At 40.7% G+C, this 25,588-nt stretch overlaps 1 protein-coding gene across 1 annotated transcript; it reads right to left on the bottom strand.

Moving 5' to 3' along the window:
• Positions 1-2,891: 2,891 nt before the first annotated feature.
• MINDY2 (MINDY lysine 48 deubiquitinase 2) lies at positions 2,892-25,475 on the bottom strand. Its single transcript, XM_032945486.2, has 10 exons — positions 25,251-25,475; positions 23,731-25,072; positions 22,175-22,232; positions 20,511-20,575; positions 17,386-17,544; positions 16,922-17,024; positions 14,434-14,576; positions 11,876-12,055; positions 10,613-10,789; positions 2,892-9,579 (listed from the first exon to the last, which is right to left on the bottom strand). The coding sequence occupies exons 2-10, from the start codon at positions 25,051-25,053 to the stop codon at positions 9,448-9,450; spliced, it is 2,340 nt and encodes a 779-aa protein (XP_032801377.1). The 5' UTR covers positions 25,054-25,072; positions 25,251-25,475; the 3' UTR covers positions 2,892-9,447.
• Between the last annotated feature and the right edge of the window lie 113 nt (positions 25,476-25,588).

Here is a 25,588-nt window from a genome sequence, read left to right as displayed (position 1 = left end):
TAATGTAGGAGCAGACAATGGGGGGGGGAGGAAGGGGGCAGAGACAGGGGGAGAGAGGGGGGCAGAGATAGGAGGGGAGAGGGGGGGGGTAGAGATGGGGGGGGGGGGCATTGCACCTCGCGACACACATCCACACTGCTGACGGTAGAGGTTGACAAGAAAACACAAATCAAGTCATGACCCGAAGTGGTTGATGACATCTTTCCAATGATTGCCGAGTTTAAAAAACATCGTCTCGGTTGAAATTGTGTCTGTGTCTGTATATATGGATGGCTTCGTGAACGAATCTTTGTTGATAGCCAGTCGGCTTGCAAAGTACCATCGTCTTAGAGAAATCAATTTCATGTGAGCCAGCCGCATTAAAGTAATGATCAGCCACGGCAGAAGTATTGGTCCTGCCGCGTTTTAGATCTGCCTTATGTTCACGAACACGGTCCGAGACATGTCGTTTGGTTTCCCCAATGTAACTGCTGCCGCAGATACAGCTTAGTTTGTAGATGCCGGGATATTGCATGGCAGGAATCTTGTCCTTCACAGATGGGATCAGGTCACGAATTTTATGCAGTGTTTGTTCAAGATTTTCGAAATCTTCTTGGTTCTTTCGGTAAAGTCACGTAGAATGGGGATAAAATAATAATAAAAAATAATAAAAATTCTCACGACGTTTCGGAGGCAACACAAGCTTCCGTCTTCAGGTGGGACAGTCACAGCAAGATCGCTGATCAAGTGGGGAGGCTCTGAGAGCCTCGAGCTTAAATACAGGTTAGGGGGGAGGTGGGAGGGGCCAAGTGGGGGACATTGATGGGGTGTGGGGCTAAGTTAATTAATCATTCTTTTGTTCTGCTGATGGTGCGGTACGTCCGGTGGACCACTGCACGGGGGCAGTGGGAATTTTTTTTTTTGTTATACAATGCGTTACTGTGCATTATAATTAATCCCCATTCTACGTGATTTTACCGAAAGAACCAAGAAGATGAATCCCTGCAGTCACGAAAGCTTTAAATCAAAATTTTCGAAATATTTTTGGTTATCCCTGCTATGCAAGGCAAGGTGATGGTTTTGATTGGATCTTTAGATGGCTCCTTCCTCACGGTTGGGGTGATGGCTTTGCGGATTGTGTAGTCAGAATATCCATTCGCCTTGAGAGCCTGGTATACGTGTTTGAGTGAATCTTTGTCCCTTAGTGCAATTCTAATGAGCTATTTCATGCCCCTTTGCACGATTCAGATTGTTCAAATTTCTGTCTTTTTTAATCCATGTGTCGTAAAAGGTATCGTATACAATCCTGGAAGTTTCCTCCTTAGGCACAAGATTAGTGCTGGATATAACTACATTTTCCAATGTGATTTGTTAATTTGATCCTTACCCATCTATCAAGTTACATTTTAATGTGCAATTTTATTGCTGTTGACTTTCCCAAGCTAAAATCTTGACTTAAAGCTTTCGTGACTGCAGGAATTCATATTCTTTGGGTCTTTCGGTAAAGTCAGGTAGATAGGTTCAAAGAAAATAACAAAAAACTACGACGCGGCAGCCTTTTAATTGGTGGGAGCCCACCACCGGGACCATCACTGCCCACTACCACCATGACCACTAGCAGTAGCCCTTTATTGGTGGAAGCCCACCACCGGGACCATCACTGCCCACTACCACCATCACCACTAGCAGCAGCCCTTTATTGGTGGGAGCCCACCACCGGGACCATCACTGCCCACTACCACCACCACTAGCAGTAGCCCTTTATTGGTGGGAGCCCACCACCGGGACCAATACTGCCCACTACTACCATCACCACTAGCAGTAGCCCTTTATTGGTGGAAGCACACCACCGGGACCATCACTGCCCACTACCACCACCACTAGCAGTAGCCCTTTATTGGTGGGAGCCCACCACCGGGACCAATACTGCCCACTACTACCATCACCACTAGCAGTAGCCCTTTATTGGTGGGAGCCCACCACCGGGACCATCACTGCCCACTACTACCATCACCACTAGCAGCAGCCCTTTATTGGTGGAAGCCCACTACCAGTGCCGTCGTGGCCCTCTACGAGTACCATCACCTCAAGCAGCAACCTCCACCGTCAACAGTGTGTAAAGCGAGGTGCAATGATTACTTGGCAGCCCTTTAATTGGTGGAAACCCACCACCAACGCCGTCGTTGCCCTCTACAAGTACCATCACTTACATTAACATCACTCACGTTAACATCACTCACATTAACATCACTCACATTTACATTAGCTGCCCCGCCCATGCTGATGACATTTGGGCGACGCTCCATTTCAAACCTTTATAAACAGTTTGCCTTTCGAGGCTAACACCCTTTTCCTGATGACGACCGCTTGTGTTGCAATCGAAACGTCGTAGTTTGTTATTTTCTTTGAACCTATCTACGTGACTTTACCGAAAGACCCAAATAATGATTTCCCAAGCTTGTATTGTGCAGAAAAATCGCAGGAATGTATGCACTTATGCAATTTGTACTTAAATACTTTACTTATTTGTGTTTATTTTTAGTGGCTTACTTTTTATATAATTTGCACTCCTAGCGTTGGTTGGTATTGGTTGTTGTTGTAATTTGCCGACCCGCCCCTAATGGACGTCTGTGAAAGAGTTTTAGCTTATTGGCATCCTCAAGGATAAATAAAGATTCTGATCATCAAATTCAGTTTTGGAAAAGCACTCCACCATGAGACCTCCTTTGCCAGTAACAAGATATAGGAATAGGTTTTACCCTTTTAACTGGCACAAAAACTGACACCTTTATTCTGCCTTGCCTTTTGCATATTCGGATTCCATTCACTTTGATCATTTCCCTGCGTATATGTATTGGTGTTGACAATTGAAATCACGTAACATTTTAGCACAAAAACACAAGACAAGCAAGTTACTTTTGTTAGGTTTTATTGAAATATGTAAATATTTAGCAATTAAGCGCTTTAATTTTAATCTTGGTGCGCAGCAGAAAACTTTACGACCGACAAGTTATTAAATGCTTAGGTCAAGTGTTTACAGTATACATTAAGATTCCAAAAAAACAACAACTTTCCATTCTACTACTCAGGCACTAATAAGCCATTTGGACAAATACCGGTTTGGTCACCAGAAGTGAAATCAAAAGTCAACGCATCTACAAACCAACGAACCAACTTGTCGTCCAGATTTTTTGCCATTACATTAAACCAATACTCATTTCACGCATTATCATTGAGAGACAGCTTAGGCTGTGTGTATTTCCAATAAATATTTACAGCATTAGAGTGAGAAGTGCATAAAAGTTGAGTTTTAGTATATTAGTGACTAAATTTAATGTACTGTAGTCTATATGCATTATGCCTTTTAAATGTTAACGGATTACCTACAACAATTTACATTTACAACAATGTATAAATAGAAACTTTATAGCACACAGCCAAATTCGGTTGACTTACAACTTAGTAATGTAATTAAAAAACCCAATTTAGATATTTTCTACCTGATGCATTCCGTTGCCTAATTACAAAATTATACAAAGGAGCACATTAACAGATGCTCCATAGTTAGCAAAACAAACTTGCTTCGACGCAGTAAACACACATACATTCTTTTGATGCACTTTTCGCAAAATGGTACATTTGAATTCACCATTTAACAAAATGTAACCTAAACACCGGTCAATACGCGAGAACCCTGAAATTCCCATCCCGATCTCCGACCTAACATCAGCTCTCCACCATAAGCCATTTCTCCATGTACTCAATTCTACATCCCCACAAAAAAATAGAATTAAATCTGATGCAACTGCAATAATTCAGACCAGGAAGTTTAAGAACAGTTTTTGTAAAACAGAGGTTAGGATCGTTTCAATAGCCAGGTGCTTTGATACAAATTGCTGTACATTATACCCAGTTGATATAACTATGATTTTATGAAATTGAGCAGACTAAAACCTGTTAACCATGTTTAAATGTAATGTGATGGGGAGGAAATGTCCTGAATGCTCCAATGTAAAGAAGCCTATTGGCTTTTTGTAACATGCTACATTGGTGATAAAGTATATGTGACTACAATTTAACATACTGCAGAGTATATTGCGATAGGTTACATTATTCATCAGTAGTATGATTTAACCAAGTACCCTGGTAAAGAAAACATAGCCACTAAATAACATTTTAATTTAAACAGGCATGATCTACTATCTAAAGCCATTACGTGCCAATGTCAAGACATAGCGCTATATAAGGGCATTGTCATTGAGGATGAGACAAGCGACTTTACATCAGCGGGCAGGCATTTAAGTGGCTACATAGCACCGAGCCACCACAAAGTTCACTCTACCACCTCTATAACATTACCTTAACCACTGTGGGCAATTTGAGATCTCATTAACTTAATATTGAGATAGAATCTGAGAAAATATGGCTTTGGCATTAGCAAGCAAAAAAGCCAGTAGTTGATGTGTACATTTAACAGAAATTAGTACATGTACAATCTAAAAGGCCATGCACCTTACTATAATCTCATTAATGTTTTTTTTTTTACAATTGGGAAACAAATTTTGACTTAAAGCTTTCGTGACTGCAGGGATTCATATTCTTGGTTCTTTCGGTAAAGTCACGTAGAAGGGAAACAATGAAATAATAAAAAATTAATGCAAATATTTATTATAATAAAAAATAAGAAAAAATATTTGTTATTATTTTTATTGTTTCCCTTCTACGTGACTTTACCGAAAGAACAAGAATATGAATTGGGAAACAATTTGTTTTAAAATGAAAGATAAAACCAATTTCTGGACATAAATGTAATGTATGCAGGAAGCATTACTGGAAGGGAACAAACAGCACACGTTGAGACGGTGAACGATTAAAACTTTAAGTGGAAAGCATCACATATGATCAAGCGTACATTACACGACAACACGCCAATGACGCACACAACGCACTAAAATCTCAACGCTTTTTTGCCAACGTTTATATGGACCAAGCAATTATTACTGCATAAATTCTTATATTTAATTAGACTAGGCATTATATGGCATGCATCATTAGACGAGCTAATAATTTCTAAATAAAAATGATTCAGAAGTTATTTCATAGCCTTTGCAAGATCCCCGATCACATTCAATGAACTGACTAATTTGTTTAACATTTTCCTCAAATTAAATAATCCGTTAACTTCATGGCAAACTTAAACATTAGTCATATTTTAAAATTGTATACTGTATTGTATTTGAATAAATGAATATTGTTGCTTCTAAGAGTACAGTACTCGCCTATCATTAAATAGGTGTGCAACAAAGACTACATCATCAATATTATATCAATGCCCGATAACAACAGTGACTTGAAATTGTCAAACACATTCGATTTCGTGTCTGCAAATGAATGACAGTGCGTCATCTAAGCAAGGGCAACTTCAGTATATTTAACAAACTCATATTTTTACTTCGGCACAGAACAAATGGTGCTTTCACTCCTCATGATGTGTGTCCATCTTACGACACAGCTACTCTGGCTAGGGTGCACACAGTCATCCACACTGCTTGTGACAACTTCAAAATCATTATTTTATATTTTAAAGACAAAATGGATCTTTTCCGTACAAACCTGGACACTCGATCAGGAATGGCCTAAACACTGTTGTGGCATTGCTTGATGAACCGTAAAGCCTCCTTCCCAACGGCTGAAGAGTTGAGCTGATAATAAGGTCCGATTGGTTGCAACAGGTCATGTTGACCGCTTCAATGGAAGGCTGGAAGATATTCCTTGCGAAGATGCTCAGTACGGACTGCTTAAAATGAACGTAAGCTACAGCTGATTTATTGAGCAATATATTTGCATCTTAACAAACCACTTCTTAAATAATCCACTCAAAAGCCACAGCACCTGGATATAACATAGATGAATGAAATGAGATTGTTATTGAAAATATTACAACACATTTTAGAGTTTATCTGAAAGAGTTCTCAATGAGAGATGTGATGATTAAACAGTTGGTGTACAAAAAGTAGGTTAAATAAACATAAAACAAATTAAGATAAAAAAAATAATTATGCCTGAAATTGGACCCCCATTACAGCTAAAATACAGATGACCCATTATGTACAGATGCGTACAGCATGAGTGTTGCTTTTTAGAGACCCTTACAAATTCACAAGTGTTGCCCCCAGTAGCTTTCGCTACATACTCTGTTTTTTTCGGTAAAGTCACGTAGGTAAAAAATAAATAAAATAAATGAAAACCAAATTATTTTATTTTATTTATTTTTTACCTACGTGACTTTACCGAAAAAACCAAAGAGTATGAATCCTTGCAGTCACGAAAGCTTCAAATCTAGAACTTTCGCGACATGTATATCATAAAAGCATATATTTCAAACTAACTTAAATGATAATTCCTAATATCCACAATTGAAAAAGCACGCTTAACCTCTATTGTAAAGTTTTTCTTACAAACAACCTCGTGCTATAACACAAAAAACACAGCTCTCCAGCCTCAAGTTCTCTCAGAGTCATATCCCTGCCATGGAAATGGGTTTTATTGTTTTTCTATTTGTTCATATAAAGTATGGATTGACTGGAAATTATTTTTCATTAATTTACAGCCCTTTTGTCAATCCACTTTTGAATGAAAACCTTTGCACACCGAGTCATGGGGGGTTGTTTGACCATACTTCATTACACTAGTCAGAATTCAGATATCACATGCCACCGGTGTTGGTTGTGGCAAAGAATGGAACTCGGCGCAATGTGTTAACCACATTGGGGTTGTGGTCACATTAAAATTGTCCATTCAAGAGATAGCCGTCTAAAATTGCTGGCACTGAGTAGGAATTCCAATACGTTTCAGTGAGAAGGAACTGGATGCACTTGCATGTGCCAACTGTACCATTTTACACCTTGAACTGGCAGCATCTTACACCAATTTATAGACAAGCTAGCGAGAGCCATCAATAATTGGCTGCTTGGCACTCCTAAGGAACTCAATTTTGCGTAAATGTTCATTTTCACACTGGCTTGCACAAGTTATGTTACAGGGCCTCTTTGATTTGACATCCAAAAGTGCCCCTTTGAAAATCCTCGAGCACTTTAACTGCCCAAATGTTCCAAATTGCAGTGAGTAGCCAGTAGTTACAGCTGGGATGGCTAAAAAGTGTTCACGTTAGCTCGCTTACCCCGGTTGGATTAAAGAGACTCACAGCGCGTGTCCACTTACCCAGCTCCACCCTCTCAAGTGTCGCCTCTCATTCATGACAAGTGTTGAAAAAAAACCCCACCTCATAAACAAAGACAATCCATAACAACACACATTCCATAGCTAAGGGCTGTTGTATGAGGAAAAGTCTATTGGATGTTCTGTGCGCAAACTGTTGAAAACTTTTTATGTCTATTGGCCCAGTATAGGAGTGCTGGCAGGCAATGGCATTTAACAAAGTTTGCTGGTTTTGCTGCCAGAGGCAAATATTAAGCTGTCCCCAACAGAGATGCAATGTACATTCAAGCAGAGTTACTGGCTGTGTACCAAGTAATTTGGTTAGAATATTAATGAGTATAAAGGAAATCCACTCTCCCTGTTGCCCTCCCACCAATGTGGCAAAGGATCGATAAAAAAAGTGAGACTCCTTAGTTACTCGATGGATGTTTGCATAAACTCAAACATCTATTATTAAATTAGTGTCAAGCAGGAACTTGTGTTGATAGAACATTCATTAATTATTTTCCATCATCAATATTCATCCAGTAGAAAACACACCCATCCATATCTTACCGCCTGTCCTTCTCAGGTGTGCCAAGTGCTTCAGATTCAAGTAATTCTCTAGCCTAACAGGCAGCACTAACTGTAAGTTAATGACACACGACTTATGTGGAGACACACGGATGTTTAGCCATGGGCACAAAGCTATACTCTGGAGATGTAGGGCCTAGCTTTTTTTACTTTGTTAATGCCTTTTCTATGGGTTGTGGGACCTTTTTACTCAAACACCATTGAAACACCTATGCATACCATGTGGCAAAGTGGCATTTTTTCCCTCCAAAATGAAGAGATCAAGGTTTTCACGACAACAGAAAGTAATGGATGGTTAAGCAAGGGATGGAATTAAACTCTACCTCAAATTAGCAAAGAGTGTCAGGACATTTTTTTTAAATAGTCCACTTGTATGCAGTCCAGTGATGTTAATGCAGCATGCATGGACAAGCATTACGGAAAAATGTTGGCAGTGATGTATAAGCACAAATGACATAAAAACACCTCTCCAAATTTATAATTAATACTGCCCTTTAAACAAAAGAAAATGTGTTTGTTGTTTTTTTTATTTGTACTACATTACTTTAAACCAAAAGGTTTTAGTTTAGTAAGTTTAGAAAAAATATCACATCTTTCAAACATTACAAAACTGTACAACACAACTTCGATAATACACCGAAGCCTGTATGAATCCTAGAATGCCTTACATACGAAGATCCTGATGCTCTTTACCAGGAGGGCAAGACACCAGCAATCTTTGAAAAAAACCCAGTCAACTCTTTGCTAATCATAACAAAGTTTAATTCCTTTTCTCTAGAGGCACTTATATATTTTAAAATACTAGGAGTATGGTTGTCAATAGGATTTGGATAAACCTAATTATGGGATTCAAGAGAAGTTTTTGTATGTTTTCATCTCAGTCTATGAAGACCAGACATATCCTCTCAAGTGGGTGACGATTATGACATTTTAAAACTGAATGCCACATGTCACCAAGATGCTAGCACAAAGCAAATGATGTAAAACGGTCCGAACACGACACTCAATACCAACAAGATGAGGTTTCACCAAAGTGTGACCATCTTAGCCATGTGTAGGCATTTACAAATAAGATTTTGTAAGAAGTTATTTAACAAATGCACCTTACAAAGTGGCTTCGGCAGTCTAAAACATTTCAACTAGGCAGCACTCTGTAATTAAGCAATTGTTTGTGTTTGAACCACACAGGAAGAGCTCTTCTAGTCTCTTTGGTGACAACTCAACTCTGTTGTTGATGCTGAAACTGGATAACACATTAATTCAACACACTGCAGGCATCTAATTTCACCCGACATCATTACAGGATAGGGCACCGTTTCATACGTGTCCTTGTGTTGCCAAAATGTTATCAAAATAATAGCTTTACATCAAAACTTTATCTATTTATATATGTATATACGCATCCTAGTGGGTCATACCATAAAGTGTGAGACAGCGGTTCAAAATAAGTCACTTGGTTCATGTTCCAAGAAGAAATATGGTCGACGTGCTAAAACCTCCGCAAGTGGCTATCGCTAAACGTATTCACATATTGCACTCACACCCATTCAACGTGGCACCTGCTTTTACATCGGTGGGCACTTGACACGGCCGCACTAGCACCGGCGCCGGCTGCATGTCAACGCAGACGGACACGGCGGGTCTTGGCGTGCGAGCGCACGAGTGGTGACCCCGTGCTTACAGGATGACACACTTGCTCTTATCCTCCTGCCTCCGAGGCCGTCTTTCCCTCTCCGCGCTGCCAGCCGCCGGCGTTGAGCGGCTCTCGCCAGGGGAGGGTGGCTGCTGCTGTTGCCTCTGTTGCGGTTGCTGCGGAAGGTGAGAGAGGAATGGATATTGGCACAAACGATGCTGTCATCTGAACTGTCCAGCAATAATGCCCGAATGAAGCTACATTGACGACCGTTCCTTATCAGGCCAGGTGACGCGATAGTTTAAGCACTTGACTTATATTTGAAAGCTTGACAGTTTGCTTGCATGCGAGGGGGTCGACAGCCTATCAGCTATCCAGGGTCGATAAAATTATTAGAAAGTCAACAGTGGTTGGCCTATAGAGAGATGAGCCCGCACAACAGAAATGGCATTTTCGCCACTGGCTCGGGACCAACAACGGTTATGAGCACTGCCCACGGAGCAAAGACCAAAATAACATATTAGTTAATGCAACATCTCAGGGGCATTATGCAAGTATTGGACAGCCTGTTGACTGGAGTTGTTGCCAAATTATGTTTGCAAACAACTCGGCTGCTCGCACTTCATAGAGTAATGTTCAAAATTGTTGATTAACAGTGGTTATAAATGTTCATTAAGTTATTTCATTGGATTTTCCAAAAACTTGGGAAATATAGATCAACATTTGGATGTTTCCAAGGCGTTACATGTGAAAAACTGTAAAAATGTTTACGTCCATCACAAGCCTTCTTTACATTTTGTCATGGCATTTTGATCACCCTAAGCAACCATACTGGCCACCGACTAAAGCTGGGCCTGTCCACGACATCAAATAAATGTGGTTTATTTTTTTGGAGAGAAGTTTATTTGAATCTGAGACTTTTTTCAGGAGGATCCTCCTTTGGGATGTTTGGACATTTCCTTTTTTAAATGCTCATTTTGCATGTGAAAGACTGACTGTCGTGTCACGGCATGAATCCATGCATATGCAAAACTAATACTTTAAAAAGCTGCACAGACAGATCATAAACCCATGTGTTGTAATGCCATCTCCTGCCTATTTCAGCCCAGAGGATTTTGATGTATTTCAGTACAACATTTATTTACATTATTTATCAACCGTGCCTCAAGTGCTGGAAAATGGCTTTGTGCGCCACAATAGCCCCTGTACCTGGGGCGGTTGCGGTGGCTGCTGTGGTTGCTGCTGTCGCTCCTGCTCTTGGAAGTACTGCGCCGCACGCAAATTCTCCTCTTCCTGGAGCCGCTTGGCCAGATCGAGGTCGCTCTCCGCAGCTGGCAGTTCACTGCCACCCTGTTCTTGCTGCAGGGACAGTGCCACCAAATAATCCTGCAGTAAATAAAAAACAAGATGCAGTTAATTAATCAATATGGCCACGGTTTCCATTTTTATCAATAATTTAATTCAAGCAGTCTACCTCTTAATTTTGTCTGCATGGCTTAAACCCAAACTCCTGCAAACATGCCTAATTATATCCACTATCAATTACATGTAATCTGGATAAAATCAGACATGCAAAACATAGGATTAAAATGCTTATTGCTATGTCTGGGTCTCACGAGCCCTCATTCAAAGCCTACTTATATACTATGGAGAGGTAGCCTCATAAGAGCAGGTGTCTGAAAATTACACACGTAAATATCGTGAAATGCCTACAACAGTATAAAAAGTAGTTTAAAGAATTCTCACATGACTCAAATAGCTCTCACTGGTTACTGCAGTTACAATGAGGCACACATCCGTCTGGATTTGTCACAGCCAGCAAAGCATTACAGCATTTTAGATAATATTTTCCTAAATATATTACCCCAGAACTAATAAAGTCACATTCATACTTTATCCAATAAACACAGTGGAGCCAAACAGAATGACAAAAAAAAAATACTTTGTATATATTGAATTTGTGCAGTTATTGGTGACCAAGCAGACAATTTAAATTCAACAGCATGGCGAAAGCAGTTTGGGTTGGCTTGGTACTCCGAATCAAGCATTAGCCATCTAGACACCCAACTACTTAAACAAAGACACAATGTATAACTGTAATTATAATGCACTTTCAACCCATCTCAATTTATCACAAACATCAAACTCAATTAATTGCAATGTTATCACCCCGTTAGAAAAAGTAGAGAGTGCTGCTTCTTACTGGTGCAGAGTGATTAGATATAAAATAAAACCGCTGTTTAGTCAATTTTAAAATGCATGCTTTATTTAATTCTAACCTTTTCTTCTTGAATTACTGTTGCTGAGCACAGGTACAAACCACCAATTGGTCAGCAATAAACAGCACAAATGAAGGTGCTAGGAAAAAAGTAACCAACAAGTGTTTCACCCTGCTGTGTGGTGGATGAACTTAGTATTTGTCCATGCAGCGCTTGTCCATGTGTGCATTCTGTACGCCCACGGTGGACAAACCTGATCAATCTGCTCCTGGTTGACTCCAGCAGGGAACAGGTTTGCAGGGTCTGACGGTGGGCGCAAGTTAAAGTCGGAGTCGCAAAAGTTTCCATCGCCATCCACACTGTGCAGGCTTTCCCACACCACCGACTCCTCTGTCAAGAAGCCCTGGTCTGTCACCAGTAGGAAGAGCTGCCCCTGAGTCCACAAAACGTACACACACGAGCGTCAAAAACACAGGAAAAAGGGCTATACACATCCAAAAAAATACGCGCTTAGCACAGAACGGCTATGAGTGTTGGCTCAAATAGCTGATTTTATAAGAAAAACGATGCAATTAATACTTAATGGTGGGCTTTGGGGTAAACCAAAAGGCATGCAAAATAAAATATCTTCGTATATATATTATTGCTATATGGGAGAACGTCTCGCTCAAAATGCACGATTACTTTATTTACTAGGGCTGGACCAATTTAATATTGTTTGTTCAAAAGCACTTAAAATAAATGGCGATCTAACTGCATCTGCCATAAAACATAAACAAGTTTGATCAGCCACATGTAGCCGTGTGTAAAACATGCACAGTGTTTTTGTTATGATTAGAAAATGGTAATTTCCCACAAATTAATGCCAATGACAAACAATTTAACGATTTGTGATGGACAACTGTTAATTTGAGAATTCACAAATCACCATGGATACTGGTTAAATTGGCGAAGCATGAATCAACGGGAGGAGCCTATTAAATATTACGTTCACATATACTTAGCAAGGAATGCTTATAAATGTATTCGGTTGGGTATGCCTCATCTGCCTACCACAGGAGCTACTTCATTATGTGACATGTGTCCTAAAAAGTTATCGTTGAAAACAATCTCTGGTGACTTTTTAATGAGCAAATTGATAATGTGCCACCTTGGAATACGCATGCAGGCTATTTGTAGGCACGCAATACAATTTTCAAAAACACTAATTATATCACTTATATTCTTGGTTCTTTCGGTAAAGTCACGTAGAAGGTAACCAATAAAATAATAAAAATATAAAACAATAAAATTCTTACGACGTTTCGACTGCAACACAAGCAATCATCATCTTGTTGTGGTTTTCACACCGGATGATGTTGTGGTTTTCACACCGGATGATGTTGTGGTTTTCACACCTGATGATGATTGCTTGTGTTGCAGTCGAAACGTCGTGAGAATTTTATTGTTTTATATTTTTATTATTTTATTGTTTCCCTTCTACGTGACTTTACCGAAAGAACCAAGAATATGAATCCCTGCAGTCACGAAAGCTTTAAATCAAAATTTATGCCACTTATGCCAAATATCAGTTTAATGACTCATGGGTTTTAAATGTTTTTGTAAAATAATTTATGAGAATATTATTTGGCTACTGCCAAATGACCTTTCAACATGTTGCTGCAGGGCACAGACATGTTCTGTTGGAAATGAAGACAAACGTATAGTACATTGGTATTGGTCCATTGCTAGACAAGTTGTTCATGTCACGTATGTAGACATACAATAAAATTATATTAAAATAAATCACGACGTTTCGACCGCAACACAAGCGATCTTCATCAGGTGTAAAAAACAAATAGCGAGGGAGCACATAGGGTGACATCAACGCAACACATAGAGAGCGTTAAACTCGTCTCTCATCTTCTTGTTGTATTTACCTCCGTGCAGTTTAACGCTCTCTATGTGTTGCGTTGATGTCACCCTATGTGCTCCCTCGCTATTTGTTTTTTACACCTGATGAAGATCGCTTGTGTTGCGGTCGAAACGTCCTGATTTATTTTAATATAATTTTATTGTATTTCTACATACGTGACTTTAACGAAAAAAACAAGAAGTAATTTATGCAGTCACGAAAGCTTTAATTCTTTATTAAGTTGTTCATGTTTCATTTGCTGTTATCTAAATATTGTGCAATATTTTTCTGGCTTCTTGCTGTAAAAATAACAAAGTTCACAAAAACACAAGTCTGACTTCCGGTTGTTTTAACCATGGCTTTGATGCTGTGTGTGTGCAGCCAATATAATGCAGCTGCAAGGTAACGATTTTTATAGAAACAGTACAATTATTGACACTACCTTAAAAGGTGGTATTTCGGGCGAGTTAACTCTGATCCTTTTGGAAAGTCTCAATGAAATGATGACAAGAGCCTTGGAGCCAACATCAGTGAAAATTGAATGCCAATAATATCTGAAAGCGAATGCCAATAATAATGCGTGTGCATGCGATTGTGTGGCAAGTGGTCCAAACATAACAAATTATTTGATCCTGTGTTGGCAGTGGTGCAAACAAGCAAAACTAACAAACACCCTCACAATTTTTAGGTAATGGTTCTTCTTTGTCACACATAGTGAGGCCAGATAGATATGTCATTATCACCAGAACCCATGGTGTTAAGTGCAGTCTCCTATGCTTATCACCTCTCTCTGGTCTCTTGATGTGCTATGAAGGGCCATTGCCTTAAATGTCACCTATTATATATTTCTTCAGTTTGAAACTCCACATGACACAACAACCAATGTACCCATGAAGATGTTCAATGAAATTAGGCACCTTATGCTTGTAGATGGTGCTGAAGTGATTGTTTCGAAAGAAGACACAGATCTCTGCCTCTTTGACATGAATGTTGAGCTCGCAGAGTCCATGATAAGTCAGCTGAGTGGCTGTGCTGTCCAGAAACAGCTCTGCTACCATTCCTGTGGGTGTTATGACAAAAATATGCATGATGTTTGGAAGCCAACCAACACAATTTAAAGTATGCAATTAATTCAAGGCACGAGGGAGTGTATTCATATTTATAAACCCACCACTCCAGCCTATTATTCATAGTTTATTACTAGACCCTTGAAAAATTAAACTAAACAGAATAATGTACAACTATAAAAGCATATTCTGAAAATCGCTAAGGCTACCAAGCCAAGAAATTAAATGACGGACAAACTCTCAGTAGCTCTTTAATGTGTATAGTGCATAAATGGAATCACACATTGCATAATGGCAATGATAATAATAATAAAACCACTGAAAGATCCGAGTCTGTAAAAAGTTTTTTTTACTATGCATATAAAGCAATACATTTCCTGACAGTGTACTAAATAAACATGCATCTCTCTGATGGTATATAATTCAAACTGCCATATTTCCACATCATACCCACCTCTGCCATACTGTACCATCCTGTCATAAATTTAAAGCCATTACAAGGCATTGCTAGACATTCCAAGGCACGCCAATGCTACAGCTTTCCAACGTACGTCAAGTGGCTGCAATTACAACTTATTTATATACGTCATTTGTCTCATTAGTTTCATAATTATGCAAGCATTTCTGTAATTTATCCGAAGTGTTATTTTTATTTTTACTAGCAAAGTCTCTTTGGAAGTACAGTTAACGCTATCTCATCCTGTTTTAACTTCTCTAAATAAGTAATCATGGAGATGGAATGAGCATGTGCAGTACGACAAGTTATGTAAATGTTTGATTTCCTTTCCTCCCATCATGTAGGAACCATACTAAATTGGCAGATGCTCAACACTCAGCATGTAATGAAGTCACGAGGTCTTTGTGGGTCTGGTTGCAAAATATTATTCCAGGGGTGGGGCCCTTTCCAGAGTTTCTGTTGAATGCATTTGGCAGTATGGGTTTAACAGTGTTATTCACCCAAGAAAATTTGAAAACAATTCTAGATTAAATGTATGATACCACCAATAGATATGCAGACAATATTTATCCTTCACAAACATGTTTCTCCACTAACAAAAAAGGTATTTTAAGACACAACCCATCAATCAGCCAAACGCATACCACCAATGAAGAAGATTAGTGACAAACTTGCAGACAGTTGTGTTTAAAAATAGCCACTACTGACAAGGCACTGCAGTAAAACTGGTTTTAAAGACACTTCAGGCCCAATGCAAGAGCACATCAAAAACTACGCGTGACGGCAACGTGCTCCTGCAGTTAAATTTCGCAGCTTTACACCACAATGCATGGCAACAGATTTACCACGTACAGTACTATGCAGTACTTTATTGATCTACTTTTTATTGTTCATGAAGCTAATCACAATGCATGTTTTCCCACTAAACTAGGCAGAGTTATAACCACTCTCCTTCAGTCAGCCACAGCCACCAAGGTTAGCGACAGCCAAGCATTGTCAGCACAGCGAAAAACAATTATTAAGCACAGCTGGGAGTTACTTTGGATTTTTTTCATTTGAATAATATCGAAAGTTATAACAGAAAAAATAGACTTGTGTTGTACAGACCATCATTCTGTATTCTTTATATTTACATTGAGAACGTAGCTGTAATCTGCTATGCCACATCTGTAGGACTACGTAATTAGTAATGTTTATTTGTAGCGTGTGTAGGAATAGCCCTACTAATACAGAACTACTTCACTTTGTACCACTGTGTGCAGCATACAAAGCATTAACTCAGCCTTAGGGGCAGTGGTGAGATGAAGGATTCATTTAAGCAAACTGCTCTTTGGATCAATACTTGCTACAAGGGCCAGACAGGGGAGATGGCCGCTTGTTTTTGCATTCCATGCAAAGGGTATAACTTACTGAATACAAATTTTCATCTGCTCCAAAACAATCTTTTGAGTAATGTTAAATTTATGTATAGGCAGATTTCCATATCTATAAGAAGGCCATTATGTAAGTTGCACACGGTTTAAAAGCCAGTGCCAAGGCCATTTTACCTCGAGCTAGGGGCACATGTTCAAGTGTTCCGAATCCATGCTTTCCAGAACCTTATTGGCTGCATTGTAATTAGCTAGAGGCAAGAGGCTAAACATAAAAACAAGCCTTAGGTGTCCGCACAGCCAATATAAACACAAAGACCTTAATCACAATCAGCATTGTGTTACGGTATTTGTTACATTGGAGCTTGCGGCTCAGTTGTTTTCTAAAGTGCCTACCATTAACACGCACGTTGTTGATGTTTTTGCAATTCGCAGCCAGAGTGCCTTCATTATACTGTTGCGCCTGACAACCAAGGTCAGTTAGGGCAATGGAGTAGTGTATATCACTTACCCTCACTGAACACTTCGCTGTTTTGCGACTGTTTGCTGGAGATAATTTTTTCAACCAGTTGGTTATAGCTGCACTTGCCCACCGCCTTGACCACATCAGAATTCTGGAGGAAGACAAAGCCTTCTTTCACTGAACCACATTAATTAAACATCGTTAATTGCACTACGACTATTAAACCGCTGGCTGTGTACAACATTAAATATAAACCCACTGCTTGGCCAATACTATGAATAAGTACATGTAAATAACTGAGAAATATCAAGCACAGAGTTTTACCTAAAAATACAAAACTAAAAAAATAACAGCTTGTTGTGATATGCAAATATATTGCCAATACACAAAAGCTAGAGTAAAATATAATTGGTATTATTTCCATATATCAGAAGGACCACATACAAAGACTCAAAAGTTGATGTGGTTTATGTCTTTTATTCCTCCCAATGATATGAACATGGGATGCTTACCTGTGGGTCGACCAACCAGCCATGGTATAGAGGCAGGCCCAGCAGGTCAAACACAATGCATTCGGGAGTGTATTCAAAATCCGCCACGCCCGTGAACCGCACGTTGACATCCAGCCCTGTCTGTAGCTTGTGCATTATGGTCATGGCATCGCTGATGTTCTGTAGACACACGTGTACGCACAGGAGACAACGATCCTTCTTTCAGTCTTGGCAGGCAGTGGGGGTAATTACTGCTCAAGTTCTATTCAAGTATTGGGGTGATGAGTATTTTATTCACAGAGCCATGGCAAGAAATTCCACATTACCATGGTGGAGGCCAGTCTCTCTATTGGATGACAACTTTTCCAAGTAGTACTCATTTTACTTACCTCTAAAAGATAAAAGAGGCCAGGGCAGGCAAATTAGAACCCTGAGCAGAATTTCAACCGTCGGTTTAATATGCAGTCAGCCAGGTAAATAAATTAGGTTCAGTACCTATTAAAACTAACATAGCATATTAAGACAGAGTTTTAAGTGTGGACAGCACCATGCCTAGCTACCTGTGTCCCCTGAATGCTGATACCGGACCAGGTACTTCTTCGAAGCAGAGGCCAGCTAATTCCAATTCCACCTGTGCTGTGAAGTTATGCATGGCGAGAATCATACCAAGGTCATTACCAATCTATAACCGAGTTGACTTTTGTAACCCTTCCCCACTTACATTTTATTTAGAGAACAACAATAACAAAACTCAAAGTTCAAACTCGCGTACAAGTGCCAGGAATGAAAAGTAATTGAGCACCAATGCATGTTACACTCACGTATTGCAGTAAAAATAGCCAAGCACAATTGACATGGCCTTGCGGTCACGCATACACCGATTGGTGCAGAGGTTCACGGTTTTAATCTAGCGGCTGCTCTGATTAAAACTGCGCATGTATCAAACGTAAAATAAATTCTGTCTGCTTCACAGTGGACATTGGAAAGCCTGCAACGTCATTTGCAGGAGTAGACCATCATGTGCCGACGTCATGGTCCAGATTTATAAAAAAAAAAATCACAAATAATTTGATTGAAATAAGACATACATAGCAATCATCGTCCCATGCTGCAAAAACTTGGCAAGACCCTCCAGAGAAAGAGTCATAAGGCATGTATGCTGAACTTCTTTTGCACCATACATAATCAACCATGCTAATCAGGTGCGGGGGAAGGACAACTAAACACAAAAAGCAGCTTGAGGCTGTCCTGACTGAGGCTGTCCTGTGTAAACAAGCATTATACTATTAAAGCTTTTATAATACATTTAGCATAACCTGTATAAACCCAGCAATGTAATTCACATGCTGGCAAGAGTGTAGTGCCGAGTACAGTGTTCATATATTTCAGAGGTAGCATGGCAATGCATTATGGCCAAATTCATATCCAAGAGGAATACAATTGAACCTTTGCTTTTGGAAACACAGTTCAACTGTAATTGCCGGGTGGGATCTGGAAAAGGCGACTTAGTGGTATCACAGTTGAAAACTGCAGCCAAAATGTTTAGTTCAAGGACAAAATGCAGGTCCCACAGACAACTTGAAGATCATAATCAACAACTTTTGAGTGACCTTCATAAACAGTGCTTTTATAAGCTAAGTTCAGACATGTGGCATTTAAACGTGTACATTGCAAAGCATATATAGTGGAACAAAATGCGTACTCACTTTTCTCCAAATGAAAATTAAGAGTTATCATTATAAATCAATGGTGTAATTACATAATTCTTGTATTGCTTTTTGACTCAGATGTCACTTGTAATACCGTGCAATCACTCTTCCGAGTGTCATAAAGTGATTCAGATTGTGCGCAAACGTAATGCACGTGTTAACCGGGTACCTTTACAACTAATGATCAATTGTTCCATCAGCACTTTAATGGATGAATACAACTCCAGTTTCAATGGACTATTAACTCTGCAATGAGGTTACATCTACAAACCATTTAAATTTTTTCGTGCAATTGCCTCAAGTCACTTGGGAGGGATGCATGCTAATGTATACAATGTAACGTGTACACAAATAGAGGCAGATTTTTTTTCAAGTAATTTCAATGAGCCCACAGACACTTTACCAGGTGATAAAATGAGGACTACTTTGTGGGAGGTCGACTGTGGTCATTCTGTACCTTGAATGACCCCCGCCAAGGCCAGAAAATATAAAATTTTAATCACCGGTTCGGGGCCGGCCATGGATTTAAGTGCTGCATTTAGTGATCATTTGAGCAGAGACGCTGCCTTTTCAACTCCACACAATTATACAGAATAGCTTTCTTATTCTTGGTTTTCAAGGATTATTTTCCAGTTTGGCAAACTTCATGCGTCAATGTTCATTTCACATGCATAGCAAAGAGAAGCCAGGTCTTATTTTCCAGACACCACACAGCAGGTGTTTCCAATACAGGTAATTGAAAGATTGATTGCATTCGTGCAACCCATGTGGACTTAAAATTGAATCGTGCGTTTGAATTTGTTACGGATGGTCAGCCATTTGATGCAGTTATAGCAAGTATTAAACTAAAGCACTATACACAAAAATTGTCAGCTGTTGGTGAAAATAACATCTAAATTATTCACACTTAAATCAAAAATGTGTCAAGCAGTGTGCATCTGTGCAATTATGGATATAATGCACTGCTTTATTTAGCCTCATTTAAATATCGGGCTGTATTCAAAGCCTTTGTTACAATGGTACATTTGCAATAACAGCTAAATCACAGATGCAATAAGAAATAGCACAATCTGAAAGGTAAAAACATCTGGCATCAATGACTCACTGCCATACTAGTTACAATGTAACGTAGCAAAGTGCCTGTCCTGTGCGTGACAAGATAATTTAAAATTTGCCTATTAGATCCGCGACTTTTTTTCATATCCCTTATATAAACTATTGCACAGGATGCATTTTAAATAGTTTATTAAGCGATTTCCAAATCAAATTCTGTGCCAAGCGAGCTGCACAAATTGTTCTTTCGGGCACATAGGAACAATATCCCAGAAACCAGCTCAGCATTCCTTACAATGAACATGATGAGGCCAACAACGCTGTTAGCCGGCTGCAGAATGACAACTGGATATTCTGTCACAACATCAGCTCACTCACATTTACCTGCTCATAGTTGAGTCGCTGTGCCTCGGAAAATTCTTTTGGCATCGTTTCTAAGATGAAGTCACCTGCATAACGATAACAGGCATTAAACCGTCTCAACGACAATTGCTGTAGAACATTTAACGTTACTAAATTGTTCTTTAATAGAATATGCCTTGATGAACTTCGTAGAAATATTAGATGTAATAAATTAGTTTATGCTGCTACGCACGCTGAGAAAAAAATTGCAGCCACAATAAACGCAAGCAACTAAATTGTTGTATTGAAATTCTGTTGAGAGGATGGTGACATACAATAGCTCTTTCACAATGTACCATGACCCGACTCATTTGTTAAGAATATACACATAGCTCAAAGCTGCTATCACTAATAAAGGTCAGTAATCACATAAAGGTCAGTAATCGAATCTCCTTGTTCAAATATGCAATACAGCATTAATTATCTTCTTGGGTGCTTCTGAGCCAGTGTTGAAAATTACACATTCCCTTAGCTGGGGCCAGTATATCCATAGGTCAACCACTGTTGGCTTTTCAGAGAATTGTACCCATTTTGTTTGTCCTAGAGGAATTCATAAGCAGTGTCTATCTCAATAGGGATTTGCACTTGTAACCTTCCGGAATTGTTAAATGTTCTTACCACAGAGGAAGCCAGATGGCTAAACCCAAAATTATAGTTGTAAAATACTCTGTTTAACATCAGTAAGCTGTGATTTTTAAGAACATACATATGCATTATTAAATGACTCATGCATATGAATAACGACTATTTTAAACATTTTTCTCAACATAAAACTGTTTAATAATATGAAATCTTTACTGAGGAAACCCAGTTTAAACCTGAAAATGGCACTGCTCAGGATTCCAGGTGAAGTCTAACATATTAAATTTTTGTAATATTATTACAATGCTCTCAAGCAACAGCTTTTAAACAGAATATATTGGTATAGAACTACAATACTCTGCAAATCTCTGTAATGCATGTATTATTGGTGGTTCGCAACTCCTCCCCTAACCCAGTGGATTGAAATGCTTCCGAGGACTGTGAACCTTGATCTCTATAAGTAGGTGGGGCTAACGCAGAGCTGCAGGGAAATGCAGAAGGAAGTTTTCTATTTAGAATAGTTTTTTCATCAGTACAGACTAGCTGTGCTGATAGGATTCGTAAAGTAAACCATTTATAATTATTCAAACTTGGGATATTGAGTAAAAAATGTAATTCCTTAAACATAGACGCTATGGCACATTTGCAAAATTTGGGTCTTCGAAAGACTCAAGCTCCTAATCCACAAATTTAGCAACGATTAATTTAGCTACACATCATGCAACACCATTTCCCTATTAGTGAAATTGGGCAGCTAATTTTTCCAATGCAAGGCACGCCGCATCACACATTTTTGTTGCAGATCACAGGATCCACAACACGGCTCCCCATATCAATGCAATTCATGGAGTTTGTTGTCATTTCCCCACAATACTGTAGCTATATCAGCTTATTACTTTTACTTCGCAGAATCGTTTGATAACGTAGCATACTCATCTCGCACTTTGCTTGAGGACAGGTTTCACTCTTAAAATGATATTTCTGACAGACTCTTTCAAAGCAATCAAGTAAATCATGTTTCAAAGTCGTAGCAGTTGCGCTGTCAGGAGATAAGAACTACTCACCGAGACATTCCATTAACTGTTCAGCGTTAATGATTTCCATTCCAGCAGGGAATCGGATCTGTCCAAAAGAACGTGACACATTTTAGTACAGCTCCACATCTGAAAAACTGCGGATGTCATGCAAAGCAGCAAAGCAGGTTAAAACAGTAATCAAAGCCATCTTTTAAAATATCTTGAAACTAATCACAAGGGCTGAAGTATAGTGTAATTGACACCAACATTTTAATGACAATACAAATAATGCTGGAAGAAAATAAAATACCATTTAGAATCAAAGCTGAATTATCCAAGGCAGTTAAAGAAATAGTAACATGATTAAGTGGGATATACACAGGCTCAAAATAACCAACAATTGTTCTATAGCAGCTCATAATACGTTCTAACAAAACAGAAAGGTGATCTCATATGCGTACAAATTAAAGCAATGACCTAGCTTAGTATTTTTTGGATACATTTACGTGTGCAAACAAGGAAGTAGGAAATCACACTGCTCTACTTATACATGGGAGGTAGACATTTGATGACGGTGCTAGCCAAGCTTGGGCTCGCTTGAACACAGTATTTTGTTACGATTAGAGCACTTTTCACAATTACCATTTCAGAATTCTATTAGCCGAGCGTGCAAAGCTCTTTCGAAATACAGTTATCCAAAGCAGTACTCCCTTGTTTTATAATGATTAATACATGTGCACCGGAATCCATTACAATTGTGTAATGAGAATGAAAAATACCTGCATGGTTCTTTTTGGGAATGTAAAGGAAAATTAGAGGCTTTAATGCTCTTATTTCAAGTGCCAGGGATGAATTAAGGATTAGAAACTGAGCAATCACAAAAACGTGTACACATTTACCGAAATCATCATGGAAAGTTGCACAACTGAACAGTTAATGTCAGAATATAAAAACACAGATTAGAAAACTAAAAAAAATACATATCACACGAGAAATTAACAACAAAAATGTAGGTGGAAATGTTGCTGGAAGCTAATAAACTGCTGTAACAACACCTGTGTTGGAAAAGCAGGTAAATGTGGGAGCACACGCACCAAGAACAAAACGAAGTGGTTAGATCTTGTGGGTGCAATATGCATATAATTTGCGCAGCACTGTGAACAGAGGTGCTGTACTCGCGTGGCAAAAGACACCCAGCTGTAAAATGGATGATGCCATCACATGACATACACTGCAAGGATGTGATTGTGCCAGATGGTTGCCTTTGCAGGACTATTAGCACTTTCATCATTAGTAATCAAACACTGCACTGAACTGCAATAAAGCAGTACTCCCTTAAGTACACGTGCAGCACAATAATCAATTATTTACAAATGTTCCCAGACACAAAAAAAAACCCGAGTCACACAAATTACCAAAGGCTGAGAGAAATCTCTCTCCGAACTAACCAATACGTGCTCCTCCTCTGCAATGTTTCTAAAATCCCAAACCCTGGTAAAACCTGAAAGGACTTTCGTCGTTCCGTATAACTAGCGGGGACATTTTAACACAAGTCTAAACGAATCACATCACTCGTCTGCCGCTTATAAACAATTCATCGCTACCTTCCAGGAAAGCAGCAGGACATTCATGATGGCCAGCAAAGGACAGGGTCCGTTCTCGTTCTGCGTTATAATGGCAGTGCTCTCCCCTTTCCACTTGATCCACTTGATGTGATAGATGGACTGTCCAGGGTACTTGTCCTTAGCGGCCACCGCAGTCGTCTGCTGCTGCTGCTGCTTGTGGAGTGGAGTGGCTCCTCCTGTCCCTCCCACGGCAGGATCGCCCCTTGTTGTTGTTGTTGCCGCCGCCGCCTGCTGCTGCTGCTGCTCGTCCAAGCCTTCATTTGTCTCTACCCCGGGCTTGACCTCTGCATCTAAAGACGCCGGGTCTCCTTGGTTCGCCGACCTTTCGGGGCTCCGAGTAGGCGAAGAAGTGTCCATGACGCTCCTCTCCAAAGTCCCACACCTTGCTGATCCACCTTGCGTAGAAGCCCGCGCGTGCGCTGCTGTTGCACCTGCTGCTGCACCTGCTGCTCCGGCTGAAGTTGCCGTTGCGTCTTCAAAAGTTGCAGGCGCTGTGGCTGCCGTCGCTGCTGCTGCTGCTGCAGCAGGTGCTGCTTTTGGCGAAACAGACGTCGGCGATGCAGCTGTCGGTGCGGCCGTTCCTGTTGCTCCTCCCGAGGTAGATGATGCAGCAGCGGCAGCAGCAGCGGCTGCTACTGCTGCCGCTTCTCCTGTAGCAGCTGCTGGTGCACCGATGGCCGCTGCTCCCGGAGCAGATGATGAAGATGATGTCCCTGTCGTTGGAGCTGCCGCCACTGCTGTGCTTGCGCCTACTTCTCCAGCGGCGTTTGCTCCTCCTGTATAGGCGGCCGCACCTGCTTTAGCAGGCTCGGCATCGTCTCCTGCTCCTGCCCTGCCCGGCGCCTCGGTCACCGTGGCCCCGTACTCCCCGCGGCTCGGCATCGCCCGTTGCGGCTCGCGGGCGGCTCCGTCGCCCACGCCCCGGGCTCGCAGGGCCGAGGCCTCGGCCTGGCCTTCTGCGTCCGCCGACAGCGAGGGCACGACCTCGGCAGTGTTTACAGCGGCGGCGGCGACAGCCGATCCGGACGAGTGCACCTCTCGGCGGCTTTCGTCCGGTTTAACCTCACGTGCACCAACGCCACCAGCGCCGTCGACGGCAGCGCGATGTCCTCCTGCTACGCCTGCGGTAGCCTCCGTTACGGCGAATCCGCCCGGCGCCGCCTTCTCCCGGTACCCGGGCCCGGCCACGGCCTGATCGCGACTCGGGACCTCGCCTTCGCCTGGCGGCCCCGCCGACTTCGGATGCTCGTCCCCGGCAGGGAGGAGCGGGAGGAGGGCCCCCTCCAGTCGCGCCTCGGACATGGCTCACAGGCGCGGCGCCCTGCGAGACGTAAACACGGATGACAATTGTGAAATAAAACAAACAAATAGCCGAGCGTGACAACAACGTAGTGAGAGAAGGCTATTCGCGAGATTAGGCCGATGGGTTTATTTTCTTTACGTAATGTAAGCCGACGGTGATGACGACGGGCGGGGGTTGGTGATGTGGAGCGTCTCACCCGCTCGCCATGTCGCGTCGCCTCCTCTAATGCGCGGATTAAAACAAAAAAAAGTTTTTATCTCCTTCGCTGGTTGCGGTTGAGGAGGACGAAGAAAACAATGATGAGACGAGGAAGGGGAGAGGGGGGCTGCTGCTGCTACTGTTGTTGTTGCTGCTGCTTTTGGAGCGAAGTGGTAAAATTGAAACCAAGACGGGCGGGGTCGCGCCTCCCTCCCTCTGTCAAAACCACGCCTCTGTGGAGTCACCGCGTACAGACACAATTACACACACACACTTTCTAGAGACTCAGTGTACACAATTATATATACACAACACTTTCTAGAGACACAGTGTACA

The sequence above is a fragment of the Petromyzon marinus genome, chromosome 1, assembly GCF_048934315.1.
Source record: "Petromyzon marinus isolate PM22_M1 ecotype Great Lakes invasive population chromosome 1, UKy_Petmar_22M1.pri1.0, whole genome shotgun sequence".
NCBI classification, from domain to species: domain Eukaryota; kingdom Metazoa; phylum Chordata; class Hyperoartia; order Petromyzontiformes; family Petromyzontidae; genus Petromyzon; species Petromyzon marinus.
This window is presented reverse-complemented; position numbering and strand designations above follow the sequence as displayed.

Coding starts and splice junctions, on each gene's coding strand:
- MINDY2 (XM_032945486.2), bottom strand. CDS start 25,053: ATGTCCGAGGCGCGACTGGAGGGGGCCCTCCTCCCGCTCCTCCCTGCC. Junction 20,576..22,174: donor ACAGTTAATGGAATGTCTCG/GTGAGTAGTTCT, acceptor ATCGTTATGCAG/GTGACTTCATCTTAGAAACG. Junction 10,790..11,875: donor ACCAGGAGCAGATTGATCAG/GTTTGTCCACCG, acceptor TATTTACTGCAG/GATTATTTGGTGGCACTGTC.